The following is a 19,006-nucleotide window of genomic DNA, read 5'->3' as shown; positions in this document are numbered from 1 at the left end:
ATTGAGTTGAGCAATTTTAAATTTTGCTGCTTTTGCATGGTATTATTTCAAGGAGGGCCACTGGTTTTATTGTCTTACCACCGCCAAACTACACCACAACTGGAAATAAGCGATAACTCTTACTTTACCAAGTTACTTTTGAAGTAAGACTGCCTTAACAATCTCGACCAGAAACAGCGATCTGTCGCATTCACTTTGTAACTTTTCACAATGACAGAACCTAATAATCGCACAATTCCTTTAAAATGTTTTTACTCCTTGTTTTTACATTAGTTGTACTTACTGTAACTCGAACATTGTCGTATTTCGTTTGCTGGCATTCTAAACCTTTTACCATTAATGTGTTTAACATCTTACACGTTTAACTTTAAACACCCCAGGGCGTTGCCCTCGTTTATTTGCGCCATGTGACAATGGTTAGCGCCACGTTTCGCTACTCACGGTTGCCGGGCGAAAGATTAACGATTGATCATTAACGAATAAGCTGATTTGCCAAATCTGAAATACAGCAAACACTTCAACTACCACTTCTAGGTACAAACAAAATGGGTGAACTAAATTTAAACCTCTGGTTCCAAAAGGCTCTTGTAAGTCGTAACGAAAGTAGAATTTTGCATAAGGTTTATAAATTAACGAAAAATTTATTATTTTCTATATGGGATATTACAAAACTGAAGTACCAGCTAAAGAAAGTGGTGAAAACGCGTCGATAACTGGCAGCCGGGGTAGAAACCACTTTGAAACGGTGAAAAAATTGCAAACAAACTCCCAACAAACACAAAATGACAAAACGGGAATACAGTTTGTTCCAAGCATTGAAATTACAGGCCTGATAAATGTCTTGACAGTATTGACAGTTCTAAAATAAGGTCAACGCAGTAAGTAACTCAATAAAATGCAAACAAAAAGCAGACTGTGATTGCATTATGGATGGTTAGTTTGTAAGCCAATAACTGGTATCAAACATAAGTGATGCAGTCCAAGAATGGTTAGAAATAAGACCAGCAGAGGGAACTGAACATGTGAAGATCTACATTCTACAAATTCTCATGTAATTTTGTGAAAGGTATAACAAGATAACATTGACAACCATGTAAATAGATTTCTATGTTGGCAACAAGTAATGTTTCCAATAGAATCTGCAATGTACGAAACCGATCGGGGGCGATAAACGCAGAAGACCATCATTAGGATGATACGGTTTTGTGAGCATCAGTTACACCAAAACACAACCCAGAGTTGGCAAAGTAATGACACTTAATGCAAAACAAAAATGCTACCCTAAAATTCTTACCCTACTAGTAAGTGCTGGGGTACGTTTGCACATATGTCCATAACTTTAAAGCAAAAAGGGTATATTCCAATCTGTCTTCAGACGCTTTCACAATAATTGGCTTCGGCCGGTGAGGGTATACTTAAACAATAATCTGACAAAACTGGATATATATATAATGTGTATAAATACAAACAAGGTGCCGGAACGGTTCTTCGGTAAACAAACAGTTTTCACAACATACAGCACACACGTCAGCAGTTCGACGCGACACAAGTTTAAACAACTATTAGAATATTAATGTCGACGTCTTTTAAGCCAACTCAGTAGTTGAGTGTATTTTTACTACGAGTTTATGGGAATACATCACGGTATGTTTTAGGCAGCCTGTTACTAAAACTTAAACAAACCGGTTGCCTTGCATTTAACATCACACTGTCCATTAAAGCTAAACAAGGCAGCATTTCCACTGGTATCATAAATACTTTGAAAATCGTATCCAATATACTGTAATGACAAAAAGTTCAAAAATTTTTCAAAGACATACAAGGGTCTATTTGAGCAAAGCAACCCGTCAACAATTTCTTACAACTGTCGTCATGTCTTGTTCAGTTTTCCTGACATTAAACACATTAGTCAGTTGGACTGCAGTTCGTGTGAAAACCCTGACGCATTAGTTCAGATGCATACGGCAAAATAGTCTCAGAATGTCTTAAACGCTATTACTCTAACTGTCATTCGTAGAACATGCAAAAACAAAGAAAAACATCCTCAAAAAGTTTCCAAAAAGTTTTCATCTCATCTCCATGGCAATCTCCATCCACTAGAGGTCATGTGGTGAACTGGTTTAGTTCTCAGAGTTGGACTTGCTTGAAGAAGCGGAGTTTTCCGCTTTGTCTTTTCGAGGCGGCATTCTCTCGTTGACCCGATCCAGACCTTTCGCCTCCTCAAATGTGTGGATGCCGTGAGAGGCGTCAACTCCGTCCAGAGCTGAAATTAAACAAGTAAATATGATGTTAACTCACCATAACATTGCTACTTTATTTAGAAAGTTAAAAAAATACAAATTTAAATGCATACTCAGCACTAAGGCGACAGTTGCAGAACAGCAGAGCCCAAAAATTTACCTGACTGTAGCGACTGGGCTCCACCTGAAAGAACACCCATAGGCAGCATACCAGAAGGTGTGAGACCCTTCAGTTCCAGCACTGTCTCACTCTCTTTCCTGCAAAGACACGAAAACTGGTAAATTTTAAGCGGAAACGATAATTGACATTTAACGGTATAACTAATTTTAACTATACATTGTTTGAGCCTCACAAGCACTTTGAGCTGCATCTGTGATATTCTGCAAGAAAATTTAAGTCGGCAACTTCAAACTTTACACTGATTACCTGAAACTTTTTCACGCCAGAAAGTAAACATGATTTCTAGGGAATCTAGGAGCATGTTATGCGTAATCTACCAGTAAATCAAATGGCTTTCTTGTTAACAAATGCAAACATTATAGACTGTACAACTGACTGGTTCCATTTTTTGCTTGGCCATTTCCTGACATGAAACCGTGGCCTAGCTAGTACCTTAAAGTTTCAAAAAACTTGGCCATTTTTCCAACTGCGCGTATCTTTAGCCTGAGTGCATCTCTCTGAAGCTTTTTCCTTTTCATCTCTTCGCTGACTACTCATATTTATCAGTGGGGCAACAAAAGCATGAAAAAGTAAATGCACCAATGTGAAGTAAATACAAATTCAAAAATAAATCAAAGCAACACAACTCAGTTTCAAGTTTACACCTCCGGGCAATTAGCAACTTTTCGGCATAAAATTTTCCGAAATTTTTATTTATGTACTTTCTACATTCGTACAATTGGATATTGATGAGGCAAAACAATTTCTGTTTAAAACAGTTTTCATCGAGGCAGGTGCAATTTATGATGAGTCGTGTTGTTAGTTTACCTTAACACGGAGAAAACTCGAGCCATTTTGCCAATCGCTCGAATTTTATTCCGAATCACTTCTTTCCTAGCAGCTGGGTAACCACCTTATATCAAAATATTTAAAAATTATTAACATTATTTCACAAAATTAACTGGTTGAGCCAAAAATTGCAAAGAATTCAGCCTCGTACCATCAGCACTCACTTTAAAACGTTTTCTATTTGATCACTTTTGCCTGAGCAGTACCAAAACCCACATTGTGAGGTAGTGGTTGGTATTAATTATGAAGAATCGCATTATGACAAAGCTAAAACATGCCAGGGTCACTAAAGCTGAAGTATGACAGCTAAAGCCAACAGAAAGCCATTGCAGAATTCACTCACTAAAAATAAAATGGCCTTGCACACACAAATTACTTGAAATACAATCCGTCAGTATCTACACAGGCAACAATGATCACTGAAGCATGGCCACTAACTTTAGATTAGAATCAACCACTAGCTAATTGCACTACAAGCACGATAAAGAGAAGGGATAAGTATAAGCAGAGAATTTTATGGTTTCTTTTACTTTCTGCAAGAAGAGAGCAAAAATTTGCTTTTAAACATTGAAGCGAAAGTAACTTGTGACTTCGTGTTTCATAGACGAGGCCATTTTCAACCAGGTATAGCAAGTACAAGTTAGTTTGATTTAAATAAAAGCAAAATGGCCGACCCATGCAAAATACGAACACAACAGCAGACAAGTAAACAACCAAGCAACGTTCACACCAAATCATTAAATGACACTGAAATATTCGTAAGTTAACTGATGTAATGATCAATAGAAAGTTCGGCGAATATAATGCAGATACCAACGATGAAACTGATTTACGGATTTGCCATTTCAAGATCGAGGAGCTTTGCATCACAATGTGATGCTATGAAGCAGTAAAATACATAGTTCAAACACCAGAAAACCACCATTCCTCACATGTTGATATTAGGAGTTGGATCTCACCCCGAAAACCTGTCACGACTGGTAAGGTGAAGAAAAAAAACACACCACTCACATGCTCGTGCCGGAGAAAAACGGTTGTTCACCAAAATACAATTTAAGTTTTTTACGCAAAAAGTTAATTAGGTTTTAAAAGATGAAGCTTTTCAAGTGTGGAGTATTTAGGAAACGGAAACAATTACAAGAAGAAAACTGTGTGTAACTATGCAAATTATTTAAATATGTAATGTTAGGTGAAAACACACCATGCTATATAAACAAAATAGCATCGCCAGTCTAAAACTAAAACTTAAAAAATTGTTGCAAAGTCTATCCTGTTATAGTAGAGGCTAACACATACGTCTTTAATTGAAACCGAAAAGTGATATTTCTCAGTTTATCAATTATATATATTAATGAAAACTAATAAAAATTGTAACAAAATTATGCCAGCATTCCTAACATTTTGTATGTACATAACTTTATGTACATACAAAAATGACTACTTTGTAGTCATTCCTGTACTGAAGGCATAAATAACACTGGTCAACAAAAATTTTGTTGCATTTCTACCAACACTTGTTCTTACCTAATTTGGGGGCGGTGAATCCGAATCTGACCTTAGTTTTTTTCTGCAAGGTCTAGATTTTTTGCAAATTGAGATTTTTTATTTTTTATTTACTAAATTTAAATTTTCTGAAAATTACATGATTTGTCAAATGACGTTCTTGCTTATAGTCGAATAACCAACCTCAAAACAAAAATAGGTTCCCAGAAATTATTGTGTTACCACTAGCATTTCTATTTACAGACAATTAGGCACCAAATGTTTGAAAAAATGTAACAAATAACATTTTTGCTGGTAAAATACATGTAATAAGCGATTTTTTTTTGCAAAATGACATTGAAAAGAATGATGACAATCCAATAACTTCTGCGTTTGTACGCTTTTTGAGTTTGCTGCTTTAATTTTATCATATTGCAAAGCAGGGAAAGTGTAAAGAAGATGATGAAAGGACTCGTTGTCAGGATTTAGAGCTTTAACAAACTGTCTTGTGAGACCTAGTTTGATGTGCAGGAGCGGAAAAACAATTTTGTCTCTGCTTACGATTGGGTTGTGTGTTACATTAGGCATGCCAACTTGAAATGTTTCACGTAAGGCCGCTCCTTCTGTGTCCAATGTTTTTCACGTGCTCTGCTGTCCCACATGCATAGATAACATAGAAATTTAGTGTATCGTTTTTGCTGACCTAGCAGAAAACTAACCATTTTGAGGTTAACACAAATGATCCAGTTGTGCTCATGATATCTGAGCAAATCCATAACAATTCTAATGTCATCATGCCGTTCCTTTAAGACAGTGGAGTGACCAACTGGAACAGCTTCATAAACATTTCCATTGTGTAAAAGGACACACTTGAGGCTGCGCTTGGAACTGTCCAAAAACAATCGCCATTGTTCTGGATCATACAAGGAGATACCCAGTTGTTCGAGAAGACCAGGTATATCGTTGCAATATACCAGCATATTTTCCTCTGAAAAATAGGGAAGAAAGGGTTCTTCTCTTTTTCGAAAAAAGGAAACCTTTACAGATTAATCTAGAACCTGTTTTTCCTTGAGGCTGGAGGCTAAGAGCTGAGCTTCTTGCTTGGACAAATCTAAATCACGTACTAAGTCATTCAGTTCTGATTGATTAAACTGCTGAACAGCTACTCTGGTTTCACCAAAATAGTATTCAGATTCTGTATCTGCTCTTTTATACTCAATTTCCATAACCTCTTCCCTTTCCGATTCAGTTTCCTCATCTTCAGAAAATGTAAAACCACTAAAGACTGGAGGAGGGAATCTATCAGAGTGCGGAACAGGTCGTATAGCTGATGGTATACTTGGATAAGAAAGCATCAGTCGGCTCTTCCTGCCAACACCTTTCATATTTACCATGCAAAAGTAGCAGTCAGTCGTGTGATCTTGGGGTTCATGCCACACCATTGCAATGCAAAAAGGCAGACTCTTCCGCTTTCCTTTTGTTCAGTCTCTGAGCATTTGTTCGCAGTTATGGCACACAATATGTGGAGACCATTTCTTATCTTGATCGCCAAGATGGATGCCAAAGTAAGCTCTGTAGGCAGGCTTCACGAACGATGTTATATTTCATCTTTGACCAAAAAAGCGTGTACACACCACTGATATAACAAAATGAATCATGTTTATTTTTGCATTTACGCGTGTAAAATAGAGCTTATAACCTATCCTACAGCATCTATCCGCAATACCTCACTATAATCAAACTGCTTAGCTTCTTAAAACGCCCTTAAACAGCAGTAGGCTACAACTTAAAAGAGCTGAAAGCTTCTATCTGAAACACTGGTACTGTACCATACAGACAGCGCACACTAAATATGAGCCAGAAACGAAAAAATTTAAATTTTCGATTGCATTAAAACTAGAGCATGCATAAAGAAACTGATTGCAGATTTGAAATCAGCATCCCAAGATTGTGTAGAATCAGTTAAAAAATCTCATGCAACAAAAAATAAAAAAAAATTTGTTGACCAGTGTAATTGATTGCGGATTGCGAACTGGGCAGAGTCTTGCCGACAAAAAATTATCTCATAAATGCTAAAAATTAAACCACTACTTGCACACTTCAGAGTTAATAAGAACATCTCATGGAGAATTATTTGTAACGAATATTCTCATAGAGAATGTTTCAGTGAGAAGGTGTCACGATGGTGACAACATTTTAGGTAAAATGTGGAAACTTAATGTGATACATGAGCAATGTTACCAAAATCACTGCAACAGCAATAAATCTAACAACAGAAATGTCAAAAGATTTTGTGCATACACCCAGAAAAAATGCTTTTTAACTCACAGGTGAAAACAATAAAAAATTGAGGCGTTTTTAAACAAAATGTTATGGATGTGGGGATGTAACGTTGCACACAATCTGACAAGCACAAGAACCTTCTGCAGTTTAGCCACCACCAAATGTATTGCAAGGAGAGCAGAGTAATTAAAACCGCCAGGAGATGGTTTAATATGGATAAAGTTCGAAATGAAAGGGCACCGTGCTTGATTGTGCATGCGATAAATACATGCTATGTCTTACCTTCACCACTGCCGTCTTGACCTACAACAAATCAGACGCTTACTCCAAAGTTTCCGGAAAACGAGATAAAAGATTTGGGTTTTAAATGACATAGTTTAATGTTTCGGTCACGTTTGACCCGATCAAATTGTTTAAATGAGTAAGACAGCTGTATTTAAAAAAATACTATGCTACTACTGTAACTACAATTGTAATAAAAAAATGCTTCACTGATCCTAAAGTGAGGTGTTTAAGGGAAATTTTTGAATAAAAATTGAGTTACTGCTGAGTTAGAAAAAATAATCTGCACAAAATTGTACTTCGAAGAACAACTTTGCTGGAAACCTTTTCAATAAAAACGAGGAATTTTAAAGTGAAAAATAATGAAAACAAGTCACTCAGCTTGGAGTTAAGCAGAAACGCAGGAAGCCTTGAAAACAACCCATCAAATGACTGCAGTATTTTGTAAGTAACACTACACAAACGGGTTAGTCGACTAAAACACGCGATTCTATGATGGATAAGTTATTATTAAGCTAAACAAAAAAGGGTTGCAGCAACCCAAAAATACAAATTCCACATTAAATCCATTGTTACCGCGCATGTGACAACCAGGCCCAAATAATACACTGTTAGATCTACGGCTAAAAATCCAAAATTTTTCCACAGCAAGAGAAAGATCCACTCACAAGGGGAAGACATCCCCGGTACCTTACTATGATTAGCTACAGGCAACGAGCCTGATGAATCCTGCCTGGATGGAGCCCTTGCCATGACTGTTTTTCTTAAAAATGCGGCACTTATTCTCAATTGCTTTGTTAGGTATTCTGTGAGTGACGAAAGTAACTTGAAAACACCATGTTACGACATTCTCAAGAATGCCACCAGCTTAAGCAATCATTGTCAAATAAACAAGCTTTGAAGCACGTGATTAGACAGTAGATATGTATACAAGGTATGGAAAGTGTTAAGAGTTTGGCAAGGGAATTAAAAATGACAGCGCATGCATAAGTATTTTTAATGGAATAAATGCAGAGTTAACTAAGATATGGCGATGCCAACAATACTATGACGTGTCGCCACGTGGCTGAAGAGCTTTGCTATTGTACGGCTGTTTAACAGCTATTGTTTTAAGACACAAGAAAAAACTACTGACCTTCAGGCAAGACAATATATCAAGATGCCAATAAATTTTGTGAATTTGAGAAATTATTTTCTAGGTTGGTAGCAAGGAAAGTGTAAGAGCGTTTTTTGAATGAAAGCATGCGGCAGAGATAAGAGCTAATATTTCTACAGCATCTGAAATGCTTCAGAAGAATGCAAATGTCAGAGACATTCCATCAAATTAGATGATCACGATGCTACCAATGCAATAAAGTCTTACCATTAACCGTTCCTGGGGAGAACAAGACACAAATTAATCATTGTAATGCCAAAGGTTAGGTTTGGTGCAGCCCCTAAGACCAAGCTGGCTGACACTGATAGAAAATTGCTCATTAATTAAACATTATCTGATGGTAATTGTGCAAATAATTTAATGGCATTTCTATGTTTGCATTTAACAAGACATAGTGGCAATATGTTGCAAATTAACCACTGCAACTTGGACTACGGCTTGAGCTCATCATGTGTTATATGCTAGCATGCAATTTAACTCATAATTTCCAGCTCTGTGAAATGCCGCATTTGTCACTGTGTAATGGAAATCCACCAAATATGTGCTTTATGAATAATTAATGCAATTGCAAACAGAGCAGACCAAAAAGAAAAAATGCAAAGGATTATCGCGTATTGTGCTAAGGTGAAAAGAAACACTTGATGCTGGGTAAATTTAATAAGTGCAACTTTAGATAGTTGATGGGAGAAACAATAGAAAAATTTAATGTAACGTTCGTAAATAAGTTACCGGACAGTCTAAAACTTTTAAAGATTTATAAACAAAAACCTATTAATCTTTGTCCACAGTTGGGACATTTTTGACACTCTGCCAGTCATTTGCTTGTCAGCTGTTATTTTGAAGATAAAAATGGGCTCATTAAAAAATCTATTTAATATTTCATTCAAATTAGACACTTCTAATTTAATCAACTTTTACCACAGTGCTACAGACCCGACTCAGAAGTACTGGCAATTTCTCAAAACAGAATTAACAATGAAAAGTAAAAATGGCCAGAATTTGTGTATTTTGTGACCTTCAAAAATTTATTGAATAATGACATTACAAAAGCAACTAGAAATGTGCACGTGAAATATTGATTTCAGAATTGTGCATGAAAGGGTTTATTTTCAAGTGTTGATTAGAATGTAGTGTTTAATATTTCTTCTTTTTACAACCAAGCTAATATCATGATTGAATATGAATTATTAACAATGTATAATATCGTGCAAATTGCAGATGTGCATACTAAAAGTTTAAGGCGCTTAGAGGAAAGCTCATGGAATATGTTTTGGCACATATTTTTATCGCAAAGTAATCTCTCTGCTTAAATATTAAGCCCAAGTTCCACAGAACATCAATAATTGATCAAAAAAGCTGAAACAACAACAAAGATTTCGAGCTATTGCCAAGTCAGCAAAAGAAGAAATCGGTCAAACATGATTTCTGGCGGGCCCGAGTCCATAAAAATCAATATTTCCATCGATAAAATTATTTTAATAGCTTAAATCACATTTTTGCATATTTCAAGAAAATTTAGATTGCTTTTAGCGACGCTTGTGGTGTGTGTCAATCTGTTGCTAAAACAACAATTCGGCTCCTCCCTGCCCGCTGATGTTCAGACCGATAAAATATCGAATATTTTTACCTTCAAAGTTGTCGTCCCTCTCCGCCATCAGTTCATCATCTGAACAAATGTTGAGGACGTTCACCAACATCTCAGTCACTGAAACATTGGAGGTAATTATGGAGCAACAATAAAATCTAAAATCATGCAATGAAGGTTTATGATGTAATAAAGAGCTCACCCTTTTCACCAACAAAGGGTAGAGACCAGGTAAAGACATCCATGAAGTTGGGCAGCCAATAGGGGTGAGGAGAGCAGTTGAATTGCCTTATGTTCATTACGTTGTTTTCGTACTTCAAAACTGCAGCTGGAAAATCAATTACAGGTCACCCACAGTTATAATTGAAACGAGCACATTCCTCGTGACATTTCCAGTGGCAATTGCAATTAAACAAAACCTTGAAAGACTTGGTATTCCTGAACAAGATTTACCTTTGTTGTTATAGACATCTAAGTAATTTGGGGCTGAGAATATAGTAATAAGTGATGGAAAACCAGTAGTGGTACTTTTCTTGTACATGCGATATCTATAAAATAAAAATATTAACAACATTACCCAAGATTACCAAACGGCAAGCAAAATAAAATTTAAAAAAACAAAAAAATTCACAGATTTAGTTCAGTCTACTCAAAATGTGTCAAAAAAAGAAATTCACATGATGGTACAGGTGTAACTATTGATGAAAAAAATTGAATTTCTTGTCCCAGAACGAAGATGAAACTTTGCCATGGCACTTACCCTGCATCTTGAGCCTCGTGAGCTCGAATCAGTGAGAGCAAGCTGTTGTTCTGTAGAAAGTCACACACTGCCGGATAACTGCAAAATATACAACAAGTCAATTGTGTCAGCGCAACAGGATCAGCTCAGCCAATGGTCTCCAACTTTTGCTACTTGCAGACCCCTAGCCGCAATAATTCCAGACTTCTTGACTTAAAAATGTTACTTATGTGGGAATTAATATTACTCGCCCATACCCCTTTACGGGCCCCAAGGTTCAGTTGGAAATCTTCGGCTTAGACTATGTTTGTTCTTGGACAAACATATGTGTTTCTAACCATGCAGTTGTCTGCAGTGGAACAGAGATGCTCATGGTGGCATCGTATGTAGGTATTTGAATGTAAACATAGCACTTTGTACATCGCACCTGTAAAAGTACGAACAGCCACGGACAGTATTGTGAGAGAAATGTTCGGTCGTATGCTCGTTGCCGAATTCTTCCAGGGGATCAGACCACAAGAGGTCGCACATGGGTCCAAAAGCCGGCGGCTCCTTAAATCTATCCAACTATGAAAAAACAATTGGTTGGTCGGCTGTATCTGTGAGATACAAGCTTTAACAAGCGCTTAACATTACCACAGACGCCTATAAAAGAACAGAAAGCTCCTAACAAACCACTTACTTTTTTAATATCTTCGAGGCTGTGCAGTTCAGGAGACAGACCTCCGTGAACACAAAGAAACTGTTGGTTCATCAGCGCAGCGAGTGGCAAGCAATCGAAGCTGTCCATGCACGCATCGTAAACATTCTCACTGTATTTTATTTTGCCTGCACCAACACAGAGAAGATGACTTCAAGTTTTTTAAGAAGTATGATACAGTACCAGCATTATCCATTGCGCAGAAGCATTAACTTTAACAGAAAATTAGTTTCACAAAAAAGCAGTTACTTATACTCAAGAAACAGAATATCTTGTAAGAATTGAGTGATCTGCAAGGCACTTTGACACAAATGGAGTACATGAGTCTATTCAAGGTAATTCTCAATTCCTTGTAACAAGCTTGGCCGACTTACATTCTTGCTTGAAAGTGAAATATTCAGTCAGATGTCGGCACTCATGATTGCCACGTAGAAGATGCAAAGTAGTCGGGTACAAAATTTTCAAAGACCACAGGTAGAGTACACACTAAAATCACAAAAAAACAACAAAGTTAACCAAACAACGGCAACAAAAATGCTTCCAAAACAGCTTAAAGTAGATGAGTTTTATCCCCACCTCGATGCTGTAGTATCCCCGATCAACGTAATCACCGAGAAAGAGATAATTGGTGGTCGCCGGGTTCCCTCCGACCTCAAACAACTTCATCAAGTCGAAGAACTGGCCGTGTATATCGCCACAGACTGGAAATTATGAAGAACAACGTTAAGTTTTTAAAAAGTAAATATTAACTTAACCTGTCTTGGGGTTCTCATCCAATCAATGTAGGCTATTATGAGATAAGTGACTAAAATCAAATCTTTTTTGAAGCGTAACGGCTTATTTCAGATCTATCTTCTGCTTTATTTGTAAAATAACATTTGAAACAGCAACACAAAAAAAAGTTACAAAACAGAACCAAATTTTCAAAAGACAATTTGTGACTTTGTCACGAACATGCTTTGGATATTATTATGGCTCAGACTTAAATCAGGGCCAAGACAGAACCAGAAGGATTTTTGAACTCGAGTTAGAAACAATTGACTCCTGATAGTTAACTGCAGTCAAGTGGTGAGCTGTAACATCACCATCCGAAATTGGGCATCTCCAGCTTAAACCAGCGTCATTTAGCACAGACGATTCACACAGTGTGCCATAGACATACATTTCACATCTTATCCGCTGATCAAATAAACGTGATTTATCAGTTAGTGGCGCATTAGCGACAAAAACCATCACATGACACTCGGCAAATATCCACCAATCACTACAAGCCAGCCGCACTGTCATACTCTGCCGCAGAGGCTTAATTTATAAGTGATGGCGTCACTGTGTGATCGCTTTTCAGCCAGGTCACTAAAAGGAAGCAGTAAACATAAAATGGACAGGTCAACAGCAATCAGCTTAGTGGCAATCAATGGTCAAGCAAGACCCGCCTATGCCTGGGTTTAAGTAGTAGCCATGACACTCTTGGGAGATGAACAATTGAAGATAAAATTAAGGTTTAGGCAAGAAGTTAATCTGACGCACGAGTCTGCTTGAAGACTCAATTCCCAGGAGTGATTGCTACAAACCGAGTCGATGGAACGTTACAAGATCGCGTTTGATGCCGTGATCCCGCAAAATCTTCACTTCTTTGTCAGACTTGTTCCTTTTCATCGGCTGTCAGCGCATCAGTTCTTGGTCAATCTTTCAAGTGACGACAACGTGAATGCCACAACAAGAAAGCGTTTTAAACAGACTATTTTAATATTTCACAAGCAATAGACATCAGCACGCCTAAAATCATTTCAAACGAGATGTGTGGAGAATTAAGGGCGGGTCGATTTAACTAGCGCGGTTGGTGGGGTCATTGGTATCGTGACGTATCGTGTTTCATCCCGCGCTCCGTCGCCATTCATCAACGTCACAAGTTCGCGTGGTCGTGTAACTCGCGTTGGTCCAATTTGATAGCAACCGCAAACTTTTCTCGGCATCTTCACACACACGGCGATGGTTCGTTCGATCCGCGATCGGTCAGACGGGAATCATAGAACCGTTGTAGGAATGTCACACGCGCTTCGATGTTAAATAACGCCGCGATATAAAAAAGATGGTGGGGATAAAAAGACCTGTATGATGGCCTCACCGCCGATATCGACCCGGGCTGCTCAGCTTGTATCGCTAAACTTGCATGAGGGTAATGTGACGTAATTAAAATCTCGCCAACTAACAAAGGGTTTTGAAAAGTCGAGGTGCCTTAATTATGCATGAGCGAAGGCTTTCACGGGCCCATGGCGACACTTAGATTATACGAACCATAATGTGCTTGTTTGCGTTTTGACCGCAGCTTATGCAAAACCTACAACAAACAACCGAGCGTTTTAATTACACACGAACCACACAGGAAATAGTAAATTTTGGGATTTGCGGCACTCTGTACTGCCGGTATATACTAGGACAACTAGGTGGTGCATAGATGTTCATGCTATGATCCGTGTATGTACGTTTACCCGGCCGTCAATGGACGTCATCTAAAAACGAGGCTTTATGCAAACGTAGAAAATGATGGCAAATAGCAATTGAGTTGTGTCGAAATAATGGCCTACTGGAACACAACTTGTAAAACTGATAACGTTTTAACGCCTAAATGCAAATTTACAAAAATGTAAATTATGTTGATGACTCTTCCCTGGCAGGCAATTAAACCATAGAAAACTAAACTACCGGGTAATGGCAAGGATGGCTGTAATAGCCTAGATCAGAGTTTCACGACGCTCATTACGCTGAGACTCTAGGAAGTTGTTATAGGGTCCTACGTCACAAAAAGCACAAACAAAGCTTAGCGAACGGTCGTTGTTTATGATTAACAAAGGCACGGCAAAGAAATTGCGCCGTATGCTCTATAAAAATGGCCGGACGCGTGAGCTGGAAATTAATCATCATCATCCTGTACAAAATATTTCACCCAAGGTAACACGATACAACAACCCTTGGCGCTATTTTAACAACAGTTTTGGACTGGGAATACTGCGGTAGATCAACTTGGGCGATTTTGGCGAACCGTGAATCGAAATAAGATGTTTTTTAATCTCGGTGTTGATTTTCCACAACTAAGCGCCGAAATGACAACCATAACATAGACGAGTGACATAAAACTCAATATTTCTGAAGGGAAGGTGAAATGACCGGGGCGGGTTTTCGCTGAATGAAGAAATGATTTGACGTTCAGCAGCCCACCAACAGCCGATCAATAATATCACATATGATCCTCTATCTATGCAACACCATAGCGATTGAAGAAAACCACTAACAATTTGTAACAGAGCTATGCACAACAATAAGAAATCAAGAACGCAGTACAATTTGTCACAATCGGGATTAATAATAACATTGGAACCACAGACGATGGCTTTTACGGTTTTACAAGAAAGCATCGGGAAGTTCCGTGTCAAATAAAACTGCGACAGAAATATTTGAGTAGACCAACACAATATTTGCGTTTGCGAACAGACGGCTCACAATGAAAGGTTCCGCGTGGTAGTTTGCTCAGCGCTCCGTTGGTTAAATTAGCTTAATACCCAACCGAAGCGCCGACAAACATGAGAAACGATATTTCGCAAGGATTTGTGACTGATGGGCCATTACCCATTAGTTTTAAGGTGTGCGTCGCCATCCACTTCTTTGAAACCACCTCGTATGACCTGAAGGAGCTAATAACGTCAATAACGTCAACAGCTTCAATAACGTCGTCTCATTAAGTGTTTTCACAATGATCAAAGTGGGCAGAGTAGGATATAACAAAATCCTTTGTTGTGTCACAAATGTCATTGTATAACCGAACTGCCCGACCCCTTGCAAGCTTAATATTATAAGGGCATGGACACACACACATGTATGACGTGAAGCTACCTAACACAGATATGTGACAAACGTTATGGTAAAACGAAAAGGCAAGCACATGCCATGGTTGGGGCATAAGGGGAACAACCAATAAGATTAGAAAAGATTTCTATGAAATACAAGACGTAAATGTTATATAAACATGAAATGGTTGTGCTTTAAACAGGACGAGCCAACAGTGGAGATCATGACCAGTTACGAAAACTGCATTAACTTGTTGCCAGGACCAGCTGTTACCAAACAGCAAGCAGCTGCTGGAATTGCTGCACAAAAGAGCCAGCACTGTTGCCACAACTAAAACACTGTGACAGGATCCATGCGATGACAGCTATGACTGATACATACACGTTTCTAAAATCAATCTGAAAAGCACAGCAAGTCAACAAAATCTGTGCTATAATTCACGAGAACGCTGCAAAAGCAGGCGCTCCAATCAAAAGCATTAATACTCAAGATTTTTCTTTAATGCCTTAGTAGCATCTTATGACCTGGAAGCGGAAACCATAACATAGCCTAGCATATACAAGTTACAACAACACTGACAAATCTTAATTGAAAAATTTGAAAACACAAAATTAATCATGTATTAACAATATATCCATTTATTGAAAGCATAACTAACAACTAATAAGTTAATTATAGACATGATGGAAATGCATTCAAGCATTTAAGATTCTTATGGTCCCTTAGATAAGTAATAATCATAATATTTTAAGGTTAAGTCAAACTACTCTTTATACAATGCGAAACCATTTAAGGTTATTGCATTGGCGACTGACAACGACGGTAAATCAATGTCATGAGACCAATTTGGAGATCTGGTAATTAGCTTTGATGATCAAACTGATCCAGCAATGTCTAGTACACAACTTCTAAGTCTGCATAAAGTTGCTATGATATAAACAGAAAATCCAAAAATTTTAAAATAACAATAGCATACAAACGGACAAAATTAGAACTTCAAACTAAAGTTAGATTAGACCAATCAATATAATTTCTCGCCTGTGACTGGAGCACTGATGTCGACCATTGTGCTTTCTTTCCTTAAAAGTTCCGAGCAGTCATTGATAATGCGAAGGGCAAGCTAGAGAAAAAAAATTGAAAACACATCAGTTTGTTGACAAATAAAATTTCATTATGCTAACAACACAGCACTATAAATAATTACACCGGCTTGTCTTAAAATTGACAATAATTTATGTTGGTTCTTGAATGATTTCTGTGGTCTTGCTAACAGCCTAACATCAGAAAGTATGTAGACACTTAGTAGTAAGAATGCAAGATGCAATGAGCAAAACCAGAATGTGCTAAATTTAGAAAGTAATGACACAGATAAAGTTTCAAGTTCTAAAGCTTCACTGCAATTTCAGGTAATTGCAGTGTTTTCTTTGAAATATCGTGCTATTACCATGAGTAGTACTGACTTGAGACTCATTTCGATCTTTTATGGTTCCCTACTCTTGTTTGTGTCACCTTAGTGTTTTAGCCAAACAGCTGTTGTTACATGATATTGTATCAAAAGTTTACCGACATTAAAGTTAAAAATTATGTATTAGTGCATAACATATTATGTTTAGTCTATGGAAAAGGATCGTTAAAATTACTATGGGAAAAAGCTATAAATTCTTCACAAATGAATGCTTTGACAGAGATTTTAAAAACTGCACACTACACGTAATAGCACACCGCCTGACGCTAACCACTGTTTATAATGTACACAGTACGAGCAATTTACCACTGCGGAAACTTAAGCAAAGGTGATTTAAGTATCCACAGTTTGTATGCGTGCATTTGAGCTGTCGTTTATCACACGATGCTTCATATTGTATGGACATAATTTTGGGGTGTATCATATATAAATTATATCGTGATGGCTACATAGCAATTCATTCATCTCTGTTGTCTTTGTTATGGCAGGTTGGTCAAAAAGCAAGAAGCAAAGAAGAAGAATTCTTACCTCCTCATCAACTCGTCCCTCCTGGACGAAATGCGCCTTCAGAACATCGACCCTCGGCTTGCCATTCTCACCGAACACTTCGTTAACTTTCAACTTGTGGCTTGGAGGAAAGGGAACAGCTAAAACATTGAAATAACATTATAGACAAGTTGATTACTATATAGTGAGAAGATCTCCGGCATAGCAACAAAAGAGCAGGGAGATGTAGTACATCTAAGTATATATCAAAGTTAAATTCAGAAGGTTTTTGTTTGATTAACTATTATTTCAACAAATTACATAAATGATATTCCAATTAACGTTATTCATATGTTTCAACATCACTGGAAAGTCAATATTTCAAATCCTAGGCATGTCCCTTGATGCATAATTAACCACCTAAGCACTAAACAAAGGGAGAACAATCCCAGTAATGCGCAAAAATCTTTAGCACACAACCACAAACACTTGTAACACATGATTGCCCGATCAACCGTACATTGGTATAGGTGGGAGTTGACTGGTTGGATACATAATTCCTTTGCTGGTGCTGGGTAAGGAAAAGCATTTAAGTAACGCAGAGAGGATGTCACTGTTATAAAGAATGTGCCACCGGTATACACACTTCCTGCAGACCGCTCAGCACACACTACCAGCTGCAGTGACAAAGTGTATAACTTAAGCAGGATCTCATAATCGGTTAAGTCACAGGTTTATGACTGACTTCCAAAGTCACCCAGGGTTGAATGTTTTTTTAAAAAGTCTCTGACGCTATCCTGCTTCCTGATGCTTCCAGATAAATTTATAATAATGGCAGGCCAGCAAAAATAATCCTAAACAACTTATAACCAATTTTTGTGCAAAAACTTTTTGAAAATATGTGCATTAGGTTTGGGTATTCACAATTGCAATGGTTTTCATGTGAAAAAAAATACATAACAGTTTACACAAAGTGGCCAATTTATTAGTACATTTTCACACAAATCATCACAATCATCATCACAAATCATTTCACACAAACCATAACATAAATAAATAACGTGTAACTTACACGTAACACATCTGTCCACTGTTGGAAGCTTTTGGTCTTTGTCGTTACATGAGGTTGTCATCGTAGATGTGATACCAGTTTTACTTTAACACACGAAGTATGATCTTCACGATTCTTTCAGACATACAAGGCTTGCAGCACAAGAAAAATGCAAGCATGCAATAAACACTGTTGTTTATATCATATTGTAATATCCCCAATGTCTTTTGATGGAAACAGGTAATGCAGTTTAAAACGACTTGGTACTCATACAGCAGAATACTATAGAACTGGATCTAAATAACACAGGTCACAGATGATAAAATGTGAAGTGAAATAACCATAGATTTTCATATCATAAGACCTACCTCAATTGGGACCTAGTCAGCCTAGTAGGGTTTTAAAACATAAACAGTTATTTCTATTATATAACACATAAGCCCCACCCCAGATACAACTCAACCTAAAAAATTTGCTGTAAGGCGACAATAAGTCTTAGCATGATATGCATTTCAGTCTTACTTATTACATTATTGAAATATTTTACCGCAAACATATTTGAATATTTGTTCACGAAAAAGCAGGTAAGAAATTATTGTTAAAAAGATGGTAACACAAGCATTACCTACATGGAAAATAAATATCCTAGTAATAAAACCTAGAGAATGTTTCTCTTCAAAAAAGA

At 37.4% G+C, this 19,006-nt stretch overlaps 1 protein-coding gene across 5 annotated transcripts; it reads right to left on the bottom strand.

Moving 5' to 3' along the window:
• Positions 1-621: 621 nt before the first annotated feature.
• Positions 622-18,639, bottom strand: LOC143470030 (protein phosphatase 3 catalytic subunit alpha-like). Of its 5 annotated transcripts, none has more exons than XM_076967870.1 (15): positions 18,343-18,639; positions 17,313-17,431; positions 16,358-16,439; positions 12,053-12,177; positions 11,851-11,962; positions 11,459-11,604; positions 11,204-11,343; positions 10,798-10,875; positions 10,491-10,585; positions 10,240-10,365; positions 10,080-10,157; positions 8,660-8,671; positions 3,229-3,313; positions 2,401-2,498; positions 622-2,263 (listed from the first exon to the last, which is right to left on the bottom strand). In XM_076967870.1, the coding sequence occupies exons 1-15, from the start codon at positions 18,401-18,403 to the stop codon at positions 2,121-2,123; spliced, it is 1,500 nt and encodes a 499-aa protein (XP_076823985.1). In that variant the 5' UTR covers positions 18,404-18,639; the 3' UTR covers positions 622-2,120. The 5 variants fall into 5 exon arrangements, with proteins under 5 accessions (XP_076823985.1, XP_076823983.1, XP_076823984.1 ...); XM_076967868.1 differs by lacking the exon at positions 8,660-8,671 and adding an exon at positions 7,992-8,102; XM_076967869.1 differs by lacking the exon at positions 8,660-8,671 and adding an exon at positions 7,297-7,317.
• Positions 18,640-19,006: the final 367 nt, after the last annotated feature.

This window comes from Clavelina lepadiformis, chromosome 9, assembly GCF_947623445.1.
Source record: "Clavelina lepadiformis chromosome 9, kaClaLepa1.1, whole genome shotgun sequence".
Classification (NCBI taxonomy): domain Eukaryota; kingdom Metazoa; phylum Chordata; class Ascidiacea; order Aplousobranchia; family Clavelinidae; genus Clavelina; species Clavelina lepadiformis.
Note: the sequence above shows the minus strand (reverse complement) of the source record. Positions and strands in the feature narration are given on the sequence as shown.

Excerpts from the sequence above, each read along its gene's own strand:
- LOC143470030 (XM_076967868.1), bottom strand. The coding sequence starts at position 18,403 with ATGACAACCTCATGTAACGACAAAGACCAAAAGCTTCCAACAGTGGAC. Across the intron at positions 10,876-11,203 it reads GGCTGTTCGTACTTTTACAG|TTATCCGGCAGTGTGTGACT; the intron begins GTGCGATGTACA and ends TATATTTTGCAG. Across the intron at positions 2,264-2,400 it reads AGCCCAGTCGCTACAGTCAG|CTCTGGACGGAGTTGACGCC; the intron begins GTAAATTTTTGG and ends GTTTAATTTCAG.